Source organism: Tauraco erythrolophus, chromosome 9 (assembly GCF_009769465.1).
Source record: "Tauraco erythrolophus isolate bTauEry1 chromosome 9, bTauEry1.pri, whole genome shotgun sequence".
NCBI classification, from domain to species: domain Eukaryota; kingdom Metazoa; phylum Chordata; class Aves; order Musophagiformes; family Musophagidae; genus Tauraco; species Tauraco erythrolophus.
The window spans coordinates 17,128,801-17,147,282 of record NC_141473.1 but is presented as its reverse complement, the minus strand read 5'-3'; the positions used below and the strand labels follow the sequence as shown (position 1 = coordinate 17,147,282).

The following is an 18,482-nucleotide window of genomic DNA, read 5'->3' as shown; positions in this document are numbered from 1 at the left end:
AACTCTAATATCAGGGTTTTTTTTTTCAGAACTGGGAAAAAAAAAAGGAGAAAGAGACAAAACTTAAACTTGAGGGACACAAAAGCCTAAATCAGCTATACAAATATAGCTTTCATTGAGCTGAGTGACTTAAAAGAATTGCTACATTGCACACACAGGAGAAAAGGAGTGCTGTTCACTCCATCACCGCTTACGCAAGCTATGGAAATGTGCAAATACGGGAGCTTCTTGGGAAACCATTAGTAGGTCTGACCTCCTTACCTCCCAGCTTTGGCACCCTGAATATTAATTCACAGAGTAGTCCTCTCAGAGTTATTACAGGAGGAGACAGGCACTAGAACTCACAGAATTTTGAAGAATGTTGCTGCCAGTAGGCAAGAAAGAGTCTGTGGTGGGGTACAATGTGTTGGGAGTGAACATTTGTTCAGTCTGTGTTACTAGCTATAGAAGTCTTGTCTTAGATGGTTCAGACTGTTGCATCCATTAGACCTACATAATTACATCAGACAATATCTACCAGAAACCAGAGGAGTGTGTCTTCTGTGCCTTGTATCTTTCCTACATTTTAACTGCCAATGATACTGTCTGTTGACGTAGCATGGTGTCAGGTAAATAGATTAACTTCATGAAACTATTTAGAAGGCATATGTAAATGGACTCATTCAGTTTCTCTAAGTGCGCATGTTTCTCAGCAGCTCAGGATCTGGCCCTATACCATAGCAAGAAACAGCTGTCACTGATAATGCATTTTATGAAGATACCCCTGTAGTTTATGTATTACTCATAACAGATTATTAATAACTCATTTATCTCAATCAATTTTTCATTATCACTGTTAATGCTGCATTTTTACCATGCAATCTGCAAAGTAAATAATCAGACAATGATTGTAACAACAGATGGTCATTTGTGATCGTGTAATTACACGGCCATGGCTGCCCTACAAACTAATCTGCCACCCTCACTTGCGAAACGCAGATAAAGACAATGGTAAGTGATATTTCAATTTGCTAGAACTCACAGATTAATTATGACACAATACACTAGATATCATGAGATATTTATCTCAGAATAATCTTGTGGCAACTGTATAATTTAAATTAATACCATGTAATGTACACAGGTAGACTTTGCACATAGAATGATACAGATGTTTACAGATCTACATGTGCTGTTTATTGACTGTCATGCACAACAAGTCAAAATGCAAGGTCCTTCACCTGGGTCGGGCCAATCCTAGGCACAAATACAAACTGGGCACAGAGTGGGTTGAGAGTAGCCCTGAAGTGAAGGATTTGGGGGTGTTTATAGATGAGAAGCTCAACATGAGCCCGCAGTGCGCTCATGCGGCCCAGAAGGCCAACCACATCCTGGGATGTATCAAGAGAAGCATGGTCAGCAGGTCAAGAGAGGTGATTCTACACCTCTACTCTGCTCTTGTGAGACCCCACCTCGAATACTGCGTCCAGTTGTGGTGTCTCCACCATAAGAGAGACATAGATCTGTTGGAGTGTGTTCAGAGGAGAGCCACAAAGATGATCCAGGGGCTGGAGCACCTCTGCTATGAGGACAGGTTGCGGGAGCTGGGGTTGTTCAGCCTTGAAAAGAGACTTTGGGGGCACCTAATAGCTGCCTTCCAATACCTGAAGGGAACTTACAGGAAGGCTGGGGAGGGACTTTTTACAAGAGTGTCCACTGATAGGACAAGGGGAAATGGGTTTAAGTTGAAGGAGAACAGATTTAGATTAGATCTTAGGAAGAAATTCTTCAGTACGAGGGTGGTAAGACTTTGGAATAAATTGCCCAGAGAAGTTGTGGATGCCCCCTCCCTGGAGGTGTTCAAGGCCAGGTTGGATGGAGTCTCGAGTAGCCTGATCTAGTTGAGAGGCGTCCCTGCCCATGGCAGGGAGGTTGGATTAGATGATCTCTGAGGTCCCTTCCAGCCTATGCCATTCTATGATTCTATGCATAAGTATACACAAAAGGCTTCCCAAGCATCTCACTGAAAATTAGAGTGGTAACTGTTACGCAAGTTTGGCAGTGACTCCGCTGTTGGCTGCTGACTCCTCCAGTTTACACTCATTCAAGCCAATCAGAAGAAACAGATCAGTGACAGGCAAAATATTGGGGAGGGTGTTGGCTTAGTAAAGTGCTTTACTACAGGTGAATACCAACAACATTCATGAGATCTGGAGCACTTCCACAAAATCTGAGAGGAAGAAATATTTAAGATGAAAAAATTGCAAAAAGCCCGCACCAGGCATTACAGAAGATGACCGAAACGGCTCTCTTCATGTACTGTACAGCCAGCCTCTATATTCAGAGCAGCTGGAGCCATGCCCTCTCTGTGCATCTCACGGCACTATATCCCCGGAAAGTATGAAGCAAGAGATAAGAAATAGTCCAGCAGTGCAAACAGGGACCCATAAATTGCAAGAGTACTGGTCTGCTTTTTCTCCTTAACTTGAGTTCTAATTACAAGACATAATCATACTATTAACATTAATCTGCCCAAGTATATATTTAGGGATCACCCAGTGAAGCCAGGGCCACCCTCAGGCAGTTGGGATATATATTACAAGAAAGCAGCAGTAACTTTAGTTCCACACATTCAATCCAAAGATCAGAAAGGACATCAGAAATATTTGGGAATCATACTTTTCAACTATTTGGTAGAATAGAGAAATACTACGATTTTCAGGGATTTTTTTTTTTTTAAATAAGGAAATCTGAGCTGCAGAGAAGTTAATGCATTGGTCAGCCTCTCACAGAAATTCAGGTGACAACCAAACACTAAACGCTCCCAGTGCTGACCTTTAAAAGACATGCTTATAATGATGACTTATTCCGAAAGAATTTAAGATTCAGGAACAATACATGAAAAGAAAGAGAAATACCAATATTATGTTAAAAGACACAGTTTCAGCTTTTCATTCTATTACTAAGAATTACTAAGGCATGTACTTACAGCTTGACATATAATTGGATATTTAATGCGATTGATTCCACCAGCAAAAACAGCAAACGTAAGAGCAGTATGGAAACAGAAGTTGAGAAGCATGTGCCATCCTTTTCTACTTATTCGGATTGTGCTGTTGAAAAATCAAAATTTAAAATTAAAATCCAACATATCTATTATGAAAATTAAGCTTTGGAAAAAATGCTTAATATGGCAGAATTAAATTTTCTGATTCTTGAATACCTACTTACTAACATACCTATAGGACAGAGTCTGCTTTATACAGCATTGAAATTAATGGTAAAAATTGTAAAGGGTCTACTGACTTAGTTTCCTCCATCAAATCAAGCATTTAAAGTAGAGTAATAAAAGCAAAAGTTTTATTGTATAGTTTCAGATATGCAGAGCTTTAACAAGACATCTCTAAATGATTAAATGGAAGCTGAAGATCAGAAGTCATTGCATTAAGTTCACTTAATTAATATTTAGCAGCTTCTACAGTACAATACATTTCTACTCTTTTAAATTGCTAATGGTCTTTAACAGAAGTATGTAGTTAAAATGGCATTCATATAAATCTTTCATATAGAGGAAAACACAAGTTTTCTAAAATCAAAAAGATTTAGAAGTCAAAGAAAGTTTCTTTTATCCAACGATACTTACCAAATCTTTCAACCAAACTTGGTCTTAGAAGCCAATACCGCCAGTGTAGCTGTCCAAAGTGCTGCTTTTTAACTGGAATTTGCCAGACAGCAATTTGATAGTGCTCGTGGTTTTATACTGAATTGTCAAGTTAGGAATCTTAGGAATGGTGTGTACACCATGTAGACATACGTCTCAGAAAGATACAGCTTGGGAACAGCTTAAGGAAGGTTGACATGAGCTTTTTTTTTTTAAAAAAAATTATTATTTCGCTGGTCTAAATCACATTGCTGATATTACTATCCAACAGTAATACACAGCATTTTAAATCATCTTTTCAGTCAGGGTTAGAAAAAACTGAAGCACCTCAGCATCATGTTGACCATTTAACACAAGTATTTAAAATTGAATTCTTACCTGTGATGGACAATGTAGGTGATAATGGAAGCAAACAGGCACAACAACATAACTGCAGTACATGCATATACCACAGGGTGCAGAAACTCCCCTGGGTACTGGGGGAAAGACAGCACTGTCTTAAAATCCTATGGAGAAAGCAAAATGATTTAACATTGTTAGGCATGTGTGAAAATCTGAGACTTCACTTCAATATGTCCTGTCATCTCTAGCTGTTCCCTCTCAAGAGCAGAAAAATAAGATGATGAACTTTTAATGCAGATACAGGTCATGAATTTACAATAACATCCAACTGTTCTTTCCTCATCTGAATACACTTTGCAAGACAGAAATTAACCTTTTTCTACAAGCAGACATATCCTAATTAAAAAAAAGGTCTGAAAAAATACACAGATTTTTCCATATTCCAGGCATTAGCAGTATCTGTTCCTTCTGATAACATGAACTTTATGTGCGTATTTTACCAGGATATTAAGTACAAAATATCAGATTACCATAAAGGTCTCTAAATGGCATACACATGGCTGCAGAAGAACCACTCAAAGAAACAAAAGCCAAAATATCGACTGACTCGCTCTTATATTCAAATATGATTCCCAGTTGATACATCTTCTCTGAACCAGTGACCTTCACACTTAGTTGCAAATACTCTGCTACCTGTATCAATTCAACAGCAGCTTGACAGCTATATTAACAGTAAAGATCCATGCATTCCTTTTGGACCTCCTACTGCCACAATTCTTCATGTAAAACATAATGAAAAACTATTAAGATATTCGTAAAATTAACCATATCAAATTCCCATTCTAAATTACTGGATCTCACAAGTAAGAAATAATAGGAGAGCTAAATCTGCAGGTGTGATGGATGGAAAGCAAACAGTGCCCATTACAAAAAACAGTAAAAAAAACCAAAACAGTATGTCTTCAGACTATCTGAATTAAATCAAACATTAGAGGTTCACTGTAATACATTGTCACATCTGCTTATGGCACTACATTTCTGCAAACAAGTACTACAAATTAGACACATAAACCTGAGTGAAAATAGCATCATCTACATGCCAGTTTCCATGTGCAGTGGCACTAACTGTGCATACAAAAATGAATACACATCCCAGCACAGGAAAAGCTAAAATCTGGAAAAGTACTGAATATGGCAATCCAGCAAACTCTAACACTGGATGAAGATTCAATACGTTATTTTCCTGAGGTGAAATCTCCCCTTTGGAGACAGGGATTGTATTGGTAACACATTTTTTTTAACCACATTTGCATGCAGAGAGCTGATTTCCAACACCATTATTTATGTATATGAACTTGTCCATGTACAAGCAACTGATGTTCATAAGTATACGCAATTATTAAATCAGGAGGAAAGGTACTGTTCCGTTTACCTTGCAGAAAGGTCCTTACAAGTAACAGACGCCCTAGCAGTCATTATTTTACTTCATACTAGCTTTAAAGTTCCTAAGATTGCTGTACCAGTTTCTCCAGATGCATATTAATGTCAGTTCTAAAACAGAGCAGCTTACAACATGTATAAAAAAGACCATCAAAATGAACAAATAACGTATGAATAAGATGGCAAATGTGTGTCCTCACATCCTGTTTCTCTTAAAGTACTTCCTTGGCCTGTATGCATACATCAGTTAAATCTGCTTAGACACCACTTGTCCCACACACAAGTCCTGTCTCAGTCCTGCCCAGTTCACCAGGACTCAGAAGTGGAGTCACCTGCCACAGAGATATCCTTGTCCTATCTCCTAACATCTCTTGCTGTGCTTCCCTCAATGACAAGTGAAATAGAAGAGGAAAAGAACTCTGTCTTTCGATTTGAATAGCTTTTTAATATGACAGATCTATGCTCTTGAGGCTTTCTCTTGATTTTTTTATTTTTAGTGTACATGAATATACTTTCAGGATATACTGAATTCGCAAATTTCAAACAATTATTTAAAAGTCTATTGGCTCAGAACAGCCACTGGTTCTCCACTCAAACACCCTTTTTTTGAACACCTTTTCTTCCATGTTTTTATTTGTATCATCTCCTCATTAACTCTTTTACAGAGGCAATTTCTTGTGGTAGACTGTTATTTACCAGAAATGTTCAGTACAATTTTAGTTCATACTACAAGAGTAGTAATGTAAATACTGGACAATTTAAACAGAAATACTCTTCCGAAAAAGAGAAAATATTTAGTTCTAGCTCTTACTGATCAAATAATATTTTGGTATACCAATAGTACACTTTTTCATAATTTTACATATACACTTGCTTCAGTTCTGTGCATTAATAAAACTGTTACTATAACAAATATAGTAGTAGCAGTGCTATTATTTAAAGAAACAAATATCTTGGATATTTCTGAAAAAAAATACTCTGAAAAGTTAAAGTTGTGAAAAGGAAATAGAGTGAAGCTACACATTATGTAGCAACAAACGGAAGTGATTTTACTTGAAGTGGCACAATTCAGTGTGCTAAAGAACTAGCTTTTAATAGTGTAAATGCAAGGATTAACCAATCACTATGTTTGAACATCAGTGTAAAAGCAAATGTCCTATTGTCCTACAGGAATACAGCAATTTTTCCTGTAGAAGAATCAAGAACAATCAGCATCTCAAAGCTAATTCTGTTTTAAAATATTCATTTGTTATTATTAGCTCTTTTCTAATTTTGTAAATAAATGGCAAAACTTTTGAGTATCATAATGCATTATTACCAATGTAGAATATCCTTTTTAAGAGTTTTGTATATTGAAAACTGATTTCATTATAGATATATAATAAATTTATCTTGTCTGCTTTTGACCATAATTAAACCTTATTGATCTGTCAACCATCCTCTGCGTAATCCTCTGGGGAAGACAGCACGCAGGAAACAAAGTTTTTTTTTTTCATGCTGTATGCAAAGCAGTATAATTGTATGTTACATTTTAAAAAGGTAGGTTTGGTTTTATTTCCTAGAGGAGATTCAAATGATGATGATATTGGAAAATGGCAGGAATTATCTACAGGAAAATGAATACACACAGGACTTTGACCATTACAAACTGCTGCCTACAACTACAAGACCAGTAAAACGTTGTCTAATGAGAAATTGTCATTCATTCAACCTTATAAGAAAGTGTGCAATCAGGCTCTTTCAGCTGTCAATGCCACCACTGTGTAAAAAGCACAATAGAATTTAGTGATGGAAATTAGTGACAGAACAGACTTTTTATCAGCTATTTCATCCAACAATCAGAATTATAGAAACATCAGAGTGCAAATAGGACTGTAACTTTTACTTGAGATTTCATTCCAAAAATTGACTGAAACAGACACATCTGTATTGATCAGTTAAAACACAATATGAAAGCATAGAGAGGTATAGACAAATTACATACCAAAGGCAGCCCTGTGACATCTAATAGCAGAAGCTGAGAAATCTGAGGGAGAAGACACAGTAAACTTATACTAAATATCTGGTACTTTCACAAAATCACAACTGCTAAAACCAATCTAGTTTGTGTTGTCAATTTTCGTAATCCATCTACTTATATTGGCAAATTAAACATTTATTTTTAACATATTGCTTGTAATATATGACTTTAGAAAGTATAGTCTAATTGGTTTCTGTGTTTGAAGCAGGCCACCTGAAATTGCATTCCGCAAGAAAGTGGTATACAAGAGCCAAAGAGACTTGGAAAAATAAGCGCATTTGAACAATCAGTTATGGTAAGATTTAGATTCCTGTTTGCATTTAGATTCCTCCTACTTAAACAAAACAAAACTTAAAAATGAGGTGCCAAATATTAGGATGTTTAAGAGCACCAGAATATAGAAACAATCCATAGAGTTGGGTCTCTATGGAGAGCTGAAAACACTGCAGTGCACATCAAGGGGGAGTAGCTGATGTGCTGGAGGGCAAGACTGCCATTTGGCAGGACCTCAACAGGCCGGACGAATGGGTTTACAGGAAATTCATGAAGTTCAATGAAGAGAAATAAAGTTTCCTGTCTCTGGGACAGAGTAGCCCCGACAACAGTACAGGCTGAAGGACAACTGACTGGAAAGCAGCTTTGCAGAAAAAGATCAGAGAGTCCTGGTGGACACTAAATTGAAAGCAAGGCAATGGTGAGCCCTTGCGACAACATGAGATGAACCGCATATTGGGCCATATTAGCAAGAGTGCAGGCAGTAGGCTGAGGGAAGTGATTATTCCCTTCTATTCACCACTTGTGAGACCAAATGTTGAGTAGCGTCCCCCATTTGGGGCACTTCAGTACAAGAAAGACATCAACAAATTGGAAGGAGTTCAGTAGAAGCCACCAAGACGGCACAAGACCCAGATTCTAGATCTTTAACTTACATTTCAATCTGCCAAGAACTGGCCCATTTTATTGAGCTCCTTTATAGTCTGGATGCCTTTACCCTCTGGTTGAAGCTGCACCACCAAGAATACAAGATCCATTAATCCAGCAGAAAGCAAGAGCAAATAGAAAGAGCGAGCTTGAGCCAGAGGCTTAATTGTTATGAAGTTAGTACATTTTGAAGAAGACAAACCGGGATTTTTGTCCTCAGTACCAATTCAGTTTTTGCATTTTACAGAGGAAATAATACATGTTATTAAGTGTAATTTAATAAAAAGTAGATGTAATCCAAAGAGAAAGGAATAAAAGCCAGATCTCGCTCTTATGAGTACTCTAAGTCCAAAGCTTTATGCAAAAGATTGGCACATTCAGAAATATTCTGAAAAAAGTGACCTTTTCTGGGAAGCTGGTCTCAATGCTGTCCATGTGGGCTAAGCATTCTCCGTTAGGTGAGCAGTACACACCAGCTGTGGACATAGGTGAAGAGTATGTGCTTCTTTGCCAGGCCTCTGAGTGACAGCAGAGCATAGAAATCTATCTCTTCACACTGGGAAGCATCTATGAAAATGCAGAGGAATCGAATTCCAGGGAATTTTGCAGTTCCCACTACGCTAAATGTTAATTTTGTGGACAGTAGGTAAACTTTCTGGATCACTTTTATAGTCTTTGGCACTTAAACTCTGCTCAGGTCTATTCTGTAGGCATAAAAGTAGGTGTTTAAACACAAAAAAAAATTGAAAAGTTTACCCTTAAACCTCTCTTTATAAGCAGCCTGATTTTTCAAAGTACTGAATCACATTTCCACAGCCTGTTACTAGAAAACCCTGTGTTCTCTATGGGGAAAATGTCAAATACTGTAATTATGTCAACCTTCTAAATGACATCTCTGTAATACTTCCCTGACTCATGAATTAATTTCTCAAAAGGCTTAGACAGGCTGTTTAATTTGGAGAAGACTTGAAACATGGAAGTTTAGAAGATTGTTTTCAGAATTGAACTTCATGAATAGGCCTAAGAAATTCTGCAATTGTCTCCAGTCACACTGAAAATACTGAGAATGTAGCTTGTGGGGTACTATGATCCTACCAATTTGGAAAGACTTAAAAGATTCAGGGAATGCTTGTAAAACAACAGGAGAAAAATCCTGTTAACTCAGCATGATCCGTTCCTAGTATCCTGCCTCTCCTCAATTTCTCATTCACAGGGTTTTCCAAGGTTTGTTTCCAGAATAGTTCCAAATTGGCCCTGTTTTTGTCAGCTCAGTCTCCTCAGCCCTAATTACCTCAAATAGTCATCACTGACTGTACACTACTTTTGCAAATAATGACTCACAAAGAAAAAAATAATCCAGCAAAAACCCCACCTATATTTGTTTGGAATAATGAGATACATTGTGATAAAACAGGAAAGGGATTGTTTATGATCTGATGTTCATTTAGCCTATCTTCAGGATTACAATTAAAAATGCTAACAATATTCATTAATCCATTTTATGTTAATTGAGAAGTAGCATACTTAGATTTAAGAATTTTACTAGTGTTCATTTGGCAGACTATTGACAAAGCAGTCTGAAGGGGAAAAGGAAATGCTGTATACAAATACAGTAATATCCACCTGTGCTGGTTTTGGCAGGGGTAGAGTTAATTATCTTCATAGTAGCTACTATGGAGCTATGTTTTGGATTTGTGCTGGAAACAGTGTTGATAATATGTTTTAGTTACTGCTGAGCAGTGCTTACCCGGAGTCAAAGCCTTTTCTGCTCCTCACACCACCTCGCCAGCAAGTAGGCTGGGGGTGCACAAAAAGCTGGGAGGAGACACAGCTGGGACAGCTGAACCCAACTGACCAAAGGGATATTCCATATCATATGCAAAAAAAACATATCATGCTCAGCAAAAAAAATAAGGGAAGGTTGGTGAGGGGACTGCTGCTCAGGGACTGTCTGGGCATCGATTGATTGGTGGTGAGCAATTGTTTACTTTTGCACCACTTGTCCTTCTTGGGTTTTATTTATCTATTTTTGTTATTTTCCTTTTATTTATTATTATTATTATTTTTACTACTTTATTTTATTTCAATTATTAAACCATTCTTATCTCAATCCACGAGTTTTCTCACTTTTAACCTTCCAATTCTCTTCCCCTTCATCCTGCTGAGGGGGAGTGAATGAGCAGCTGTGTGGTTCTTAGGTGCCAGCTAGGGTTAAACACCACCACCATCACTACTGAATTGTCATTCTGTTCTGAGAAAAATGAAAGGAAGAACAAAAGACAATACATGTCAAAACATATGTAGCAAATTTTGAAATTCAGTATTGCTGTTGGATATTTTTGTTATCTCCTGAAGAGTTTTCACTTAGATATACTACAGCTACAGGGCAATAGATTGGTTATAACATACACAAACGTTGTCTTGAAAAATTAAAATATTGATATACAGCTCAGCTCACAAATACATAGCATTTATAGAACAAATACTTATAATTAGATATACCAAAGCTTCAGAATATATAAGTTCATAATTTTGGTCTAAACCAGAAAATCATATGGCAGAGGTTCATAGTTCAAGACCCTAGAGGGCTTTGGCCACCTCCAAAAGAAACTGGAGTGTGACCATTTCTCTTCCTCCTACATATAACAGAAGAAAAGACAGAACAGAAGACTGGTCTAAACACACAGTATATGAAGGGAAAGGCAGGAATATAACTCAGGAGTTTAGTTCACAGTATTTTATTCTCACTCCTAGGACATACCATTCAAAAGCTGATCAGAAAAAGATAATGCCTCAAAAGATTATGTCTGACACTACTATTTTCCTTCCATCCACGGGCTCAACCCAGAGCAGAGTGAAAGTGTGAGAGCAGTGTGAAGAAAGGAGCTTGTATCTCCTTTTCCAACCTAACCTCCAAACTGTACTCTCTCTCTCTCATTGACATCACTTGAACAACTGTCACAGAGAGAAATGAAACGGCTCTACATGAATCCTCTCACTTGAAGTATGCTCATGCTTATTAATTATCAATTGTAGTTGATAAATCCTTGATTACTGTCTTTCTAAAAAAAGGACTGTATGAAACCTTAATTTTAACCCTTTTATGGTTCATAGGCAGAAACAACTTTTATAAAAGCAGTTCAGGGAACATTCTCTTATTATTTAAAAAGATGACAAATCAGAATGTGCTGTACTAGCTATAAAATGGACAGTTGGATTAACTGAGGCTTCTGTTTCATCTTGTTCCACAGCATGAAATACATTATTCTAATGGTAATGTAAACCTTCATCACTGTCACTTTATTGCTGCTCTTCAGTTTACAGATGCTACTTTAGTTTTCTGCTATTACCCCAAAATATAATAACCATTTATAAATTTTTATGGTTTAATAGATTAGAGAATTATATATTAATAATGTGTATCATGATATTGTTGCTAATTTAATTGGCTACATACCATATGCTAGCTATTTCCGATTTGCTGTCATTTTGTTAGTATTTTAAAATATATTAGGCACTCAGGTGTGAATTAAAAAGATAGACGTAGGCACTTTACATCGTTCATATTATAAATTAATAGCTAAGCAGAATGAGGAATTTTTTTTCGTTTCTAGTATGAGAATTGAACTGCCCAGAAAAGCATAGTTTTTATCAAATAAAACAATCCCTGACTTTATGCCACAATACACTGATTAAGAAAGAACACTTGAATGAAAATGGTTGCACATAACAACGCTGCAAAACTTTTCCAATACCTGTTTATAAAGACAGCTGTTTTAGGACACGCTTGTCTGTGTGTATATATACATACATATTAAAATGACTTGAGGTCAGGAATATTTTTCCTTAAAAGTGACTGCAAAACACAAGCTAAGGAACATACCACATTGTTTGCCACCATATCAATTGCAAAGCAAGGGTCAGTCCAAGATTCTAATTCCTTGTCTTGCAGAGATAAAAGTGGAAGATGCACATGGGAAAAAAAACAAAGTTGAATTACCATAACAAAACGCCGCCACAAGATCTAAACCAGAATTACATACCAGATGCAAAAACGGCAGTAAAAGGTGCCTCAGTTGCCTTTATGATTGTAGAAAACTCAATCTGCTACACCTTATCAGAGATAAACGTGCATTTGGCTTCACAAACCAAAAATTAAGTGGCATTGTAAGATTTTTGCAAACAAAACGAAACCATGAAATTGGTTGTTTGCAAGCAAGTAATTAAAACTTAATAACTACCCAAAGTTTAAGAAGAACAGGCTGAACTCAGGCAGTTGAAGGAGGAAGCCATTTTGGGTGTGGCACCTGCAAAGCCAACAGGTGCCTTCTTTAATGAATTTAGAAAAACATCCTCAAAGCGAAATCATGTTTCACCTTCAGGGAAACATGCTGCTGGGGGAAAAGGGGAACGCATAGAAGCTGTAGAAAATGAGGTATATTTGATGTCGTCAAATCTTAGGAACAGCTCTTAAATTCTGAAGAATTCTGAAATGGGTGAAAAAACATCCAAGTAACTCTGAGGGAAATCAGTTCTCATGAAGTGGCCGATAATATCCGCATTTAACTGGTGGGTGCCACAGCCGTGTGCGATGATTGGCCGCCATCTGGGCTCCATCTGACAGCAGCAGATTGGTATTCTCTGCACACGTCCTCGCAATTCCTGTCGCCTATGTTTGCCATCCCTTGCACACACACACAATAGATTATTTACTCAACTATAAACATTTCTGTAATGTACACAAGCAGCATCTACAGTGCAATCATGCACCAGCATTCAGGATCAATCCAGTATTAATAGTACACATCTGGCTAATCTTTTTACAACTGGTTTATAAAAAATATTTTTAATGGTGCAAACATTTTCTCACCTATATATGTCAGAAAGCTATTTTCTTTTCACTTGCCTTTATTCCCTGCATAATAGCAGATCATTATTGCATGCATAATATTTTTGCTTTCATGAAGGTAACTTTCTGTTAAGCAGCATAGTTAAATAACTGCAATGGGAACTGTAAGTGTGAGTGAACAGACCAAAGCAGGCTGTGTTAGCACTGCACAGAAATATTTTTCTTCATGAACAGCAATTTCATAAGAAGGCTATCAGCATTGGTATACAAACTAAAACTCCTACAGGATCAACAAGGACGGCACTGTCCTTACTTAAAAGAGCAGAAGACGTTATTCCTCTCCATTTATTAAATGATTCAACATTGCGGTATGCCTGCAACTAATTAGTATGATCAACACAGTGCAGGGCAGGAACAAAAGCAGACCAGCCTCTGAGATGTGCTGATGTAAAAGCACACAGGAGTATACATTTTTAAACCCTGTCCTATAATTTATAAGCATTACATACTAATCGTTCCTTCATGGAACTTTCATTTCTAACACTGACTTTAATGTCATTTCTGATTAGGCCTGTATGGATATTAAAACTGACCACCAGCTTTATTAATTTACTAGCAGGTAAATAACTTTCTTTCTTTACGATTGTCTTACACTAAACATTACAGAAAACAGAAGGTCAGTTACTGACCAGTAAGAATGATACACATGCACATCAAAAGAACACACATGTATGGCAAAAGAGAGAGAGAAATATAGGTGTATTTGCTAAGTCATATACTTACCATTAGCACTGCAAAGTTACTGAAGTGCGTACTCTGAATGGTGGTAATATTGCCTGCAGAACTAATTATGTGGCACCCTTCTCCCCACCAGCCTCCATGTCCATTTAGAAGGTCAAAATCCCAGAAGGCTGCAATGGGGTCTATACCCCGTGCAAAGTGCCTCAACCCTATAGTAAGAGGGCTGGTGAGGTTTCCAAAACTGCACCCATCTGCAAAAGCAACAAACTGAATCAGAGAGATGAAGTGGAAAACCCTTTATTGATGAATGTTGTGCAAAGAGATCAGATACACTAAACTATGGGGAAAAAAGCAATAGATATATATACTCATAATGGTCAAAATCAAAGGTAGTGCTCACATTCAGAAAAGTTTGCAATAGCATAAATAAATCTGAACATTTCAGTCCCATAATGTGTCCAAATGATCTAATCATCCTTCACAAGGCAGATTTTTTTTCTGTTTCAGATTCTTCAGTTACGATCACTATTGCCCATGTAACTGCAAACAGCTCAGTTTCATGGTATGATTAATAGGTGAGACAATTCTGCACTTTGAAAGTCACATTTAAACATTTAAAAAATGTTAATAGAAATGAGAGCACTACTCAGTATCAAATAAATTTAGTAAAATTGCCTGGGTGAATAATTAATCAAAATAATGACTCACTAGCACATACGATATATTACATTTAGACAAAAGCTTTTCACAACACCTGTTTTACGTTCATCGTATCAGAAAGTCTACTGGTGAGTATTGATACATGCAACAGGGCACTACTCCCACTCCAGAATCCTTATTTTTATCAGTGTCTAGGATGTTAACATTGCCATTTTCATTGTAAAAACAAGGCTCTTTCCTAATAGCACCATGCTTTAAGAAACGAGCATCTGTAACAACACTGTTAACAAATAGTAGTCCAAAATTTGCATTCTATTCATACAGCAAGTGCATTTCTTCATTTGAAGGATAATTTGAATAAAATCATGCAGATAGGAACAATTGCAAACAAATGTACTAAACAGAAAGAGACTGCTTCCAGCATCTCAGTGCACTGTATACTCTGCTCCTCTATTCTCCACATAATCAAGTATACCGTAGCTTTTAGATCAAAAGAAATAACGCATAACAACTCCTCACCTATTTTAGCAAAAACAGCTGGTGTGGCAACCGTCCTACGTTTCCCATCATCTGCAAGATTTGATGAGTTTCCTGTGCTAGGAAAGAGTTTTCCATTCCGAAAGACAATAAACTGTAGCTTGCAAGTGGAGTTATCAACAGATTGCCAGGCTGAAGACTGAGAGAAGACAGACTGTGGCAAATGAACTGAAGCTACTGCTACAGCATTCTGTACAATGAGAAAAAAAAAGAAACATTTAAAATGCAAATCACAACAGGGTTGCTTTCATGATGTTTTAAACTCCTGTACAAAAAATGTATGCTGCCTTCCTTTTCCAATAGACTGGAAGCAACCAAAGAAGCACGGGCTGTAACCATGGGAATAGGATTGGTACAGTGCATATTAAAAGGGAAAACGTTTTGATTGAATGTGAGAGTCTATATGGTCAAGCTCCCTGCTGCAGAGGTGAGAATGGTTCTTACCGTGCCTGCTAGAGGGTCCATCAACACTGCAGATCTGATTTAAAGAGACAACCTCTACCAGGTTTTCTCCTTCACTTAAAACAGAATCAGACAACTTACATTAAAACATTTCTCCGAAAGGGTACTTAAAGAGTATAAAAATAATTTTATTAATATAAAAAATTACATCAGCAGAGAACTGCAAGTGCAGCAAACAACACGTTCTATGAATGTTCTTACTTCATATAAGGAAAATCAGTTAACTCAGTGTTTCAGTAATGCAGGATTAAAAAATATTACAAGCACTAATGTAACAGAAGAAAACAGGACAGCACTAGGAGAAAATGAATGAAGACTGTCAGATCACTCTAATGGCTTTGAGTTGTGTGTTATACACCCTTTTACAAGCAGATAATTCCCCCACAGCAGAGCTATAAAATACACCAAACGTTAAATGCAGGACTTAACTCATCCTGCATTTTTTTTCCTGCCAAAGTAGCAAACTAATCATTAAAGACTGAGATATTTACAAGAAAAAACAAATGATGAGCAATGGGAAAATAAATAGGCAGGCTGTCCTGAGCCTTGAAGTGAAAGTGTATGTATTTAAAAACAAACAAACTACAAAATGTTCTAATTTGCATTTCCCCCAAGGGCAAAGTATAGCTTCTGCGCACATAATTTACATAGATTATCACACACTTTACTCATAGCACATGTGCGCTACCTCTTCGAGAAGTAAAACAACAATCTTCACAATAATATAAACAAAGATGACATTAATATATGTCCATGTGCTGGGAGAAACATAGATTTGAGAGAGAAAATATAGAACAGAGATCAGTAAACTAAAATGAATATGAGAAGTATCTAGTGACCTCACAATAAATATGGGAGAAAAGCATGAGTAGTCTGTGATGTCACTGGGATGCTTAAATAAACAGATAAAGGCTTCAGTATATTTTGGAAAGGTTTCGCAATTTTAACAATAGAAACGCCAAAAATTCTTTTTTTAAGTAAGTATTCAATCTAGGTGATGTCACTTGTTAAAATTACTCAGGAAAAACAGAGCAAATAGCAACAGGACATTTCCACATTAGATTTTAAAATTATTATGAAGGCTTTAATTGGAATTAACTGAGCTAAACATCAAGCATTCGTTCTTAGATTGTTTCCACTGCCTAATTCACTGAAGCTGTCCTAATTGGCTTTAGCTCACACTTCTGAAAAAGACTTATTTTACTTCATGATATTGTAAAGTATCTGCATATGCTGAACATCTGAATGTTATCAATACGTATGTACAGAAATTTTTAGAGGTGTCATTTGTCAAACCCTAGATCACCATTGAGGACTTATCCAGAGATGTACAGAAGTGTAAGAGAAGCTACGGTGTGATTAACTTTACATTTATATCGGATTTTTTATAATTATTCTGTGCTGGAAAAAAGCAACAACAACGACATACTAAATTACACTAATTACTTATTATATGCAAAAAGAGAAAGCTAGAAGCATATGAATAAGCTTATGATAATGAAACCAACAGCTAAAGGCATTGGGATAAGCAACAATGTTCTATGACTTGACAAAAGCAGTCCTACACAAGCCAGATGAAACGACAGGTTTATAGTACTCCTGCTAAGAGGGGAAATTGTCTAATCCATTGTGGTTCTCTAATTTTTTCTCTATTGTGACTTACTGGAACCACTGGGAAAAAGCAATAAGTGTGGACAGAGCTGGGCTGTGAGACTGGGGAGGGCAGAGAACGGGCTGCACACATCTGAAGCACAGAGAGCTGGTGTGCAGGTCTGATGACAGGTTGCGCATCTGGGGAAAGACCAAGGTGATGTCTGTCTCTCACCTCCTCGCTATCGCCCTGTCTCTGCCCACACGGAGATCCTTCCCTATGCAGCATAAAAGAAAAGAACCCGACTATGGTGCCCCAAGTCTTACCCACAGACTAAAGCTTCGCCACACAGGGGCAAAGTCGAACACTGCGAAGAAAAGCTGCAGACAGCCTACAAAGGGATTTAGTGTGGACTGACCACACTCCTTGGGCTGGCTGAGTAAATCTCACATGTGTAGCAACATAAAATCAAATTACTCACATGACAAAAAGACACATTTACAGAAAACTCATCATTAGACTTCAGGAGAGTGTTTTTCCCTATTTCTCTCCTTAAAATGTACTAAGAAGAGGAATACCCATAACATTAACTATTCAATAATCCTTGCTAAATAATGTCTACAGTCACTTCCTGGGAAACAGTTTAATTGTGAATACTGTCTTAACTATACCTGTTATTTCAAACAATTTCTTTTGAGAGCAGGCAGCCTGGTGGAGTGAAGGGCAAAGGGACAGGGATGTTCCTTGACTCGGCAAACCTACACGTAAAGTCAAAATGCTCGCTGCACATCAAATATTTACTTTACATAGAAATTCCTCAAAATTAAACATCAAACTGTCTGCTACAGCAATATGCCTGCCAAGAAGCTCCTGTGCCAGGATATTAATAAAAATGCACACACTGAGAGTGCCCACACATTGACAATGCTGTTTAAAAATATGAATAAATATTTGTGAACAATTTTTACATCTAAGATATGTGAGAACCTTCTTTTCAATAGCATTAGTCATTCACCGGAGAGGGATGATCTGAAAATTCAGGCAATCCTTGTTATTGTGGTAGAGGATGGATGGTGCCTGACTGGAGGCTCAGTCTTGGATTCCGCTAATCTTATGTGTAGAGATGAATAAGTCTGTTCACCACTCTTGCCTCAGTTTCCCTCACATTTAATGAAATAAAAATGATGGTATTTCTTTTGCTTTCTAAAGTGCTCCTGGGTCCAGAGATGAATCACGATATGGAAACAGATTATTACTAATACCAGCAACAGTGACATCA

At 37.2% G+C, this 18,482-nt stretch overlaps 1 protein-coding gene across 1 annotated transcript in view; it reads right to left on the bottom strand.

Annotated features, from left to right (window-relative positions):
* LOC104378168 (adhesion G protein-coupled receptor A3-like) overlaps positions 1-18,482 on the bottom strand; it is a 293,441-nt gene that overhangs the window by 41,763 nt on the left and 233,196 nt on the right. The window contains exons 13-16 of the mRNA XM_086616497.1: positions 15,133-15,340; positions 13,996-14,204; positions 4,019-4,146; positions 2,969-3,092 (exon numbers count right to left, since the gene is read on the bottom strand). Coding sequence (XP_086472623.1) covers positions 2,969-3,092; positions 4,019-4,146; positions 13,996-14,204; positions 15,133-15,340 — 669 coding nt within the window. The remainder of the gene's footprint in view (positions 1-2,968; positions 3,093-4,018; positions 4,147-13,995; positions 14,205-15,132; positions 15,341-18,482) is intronic.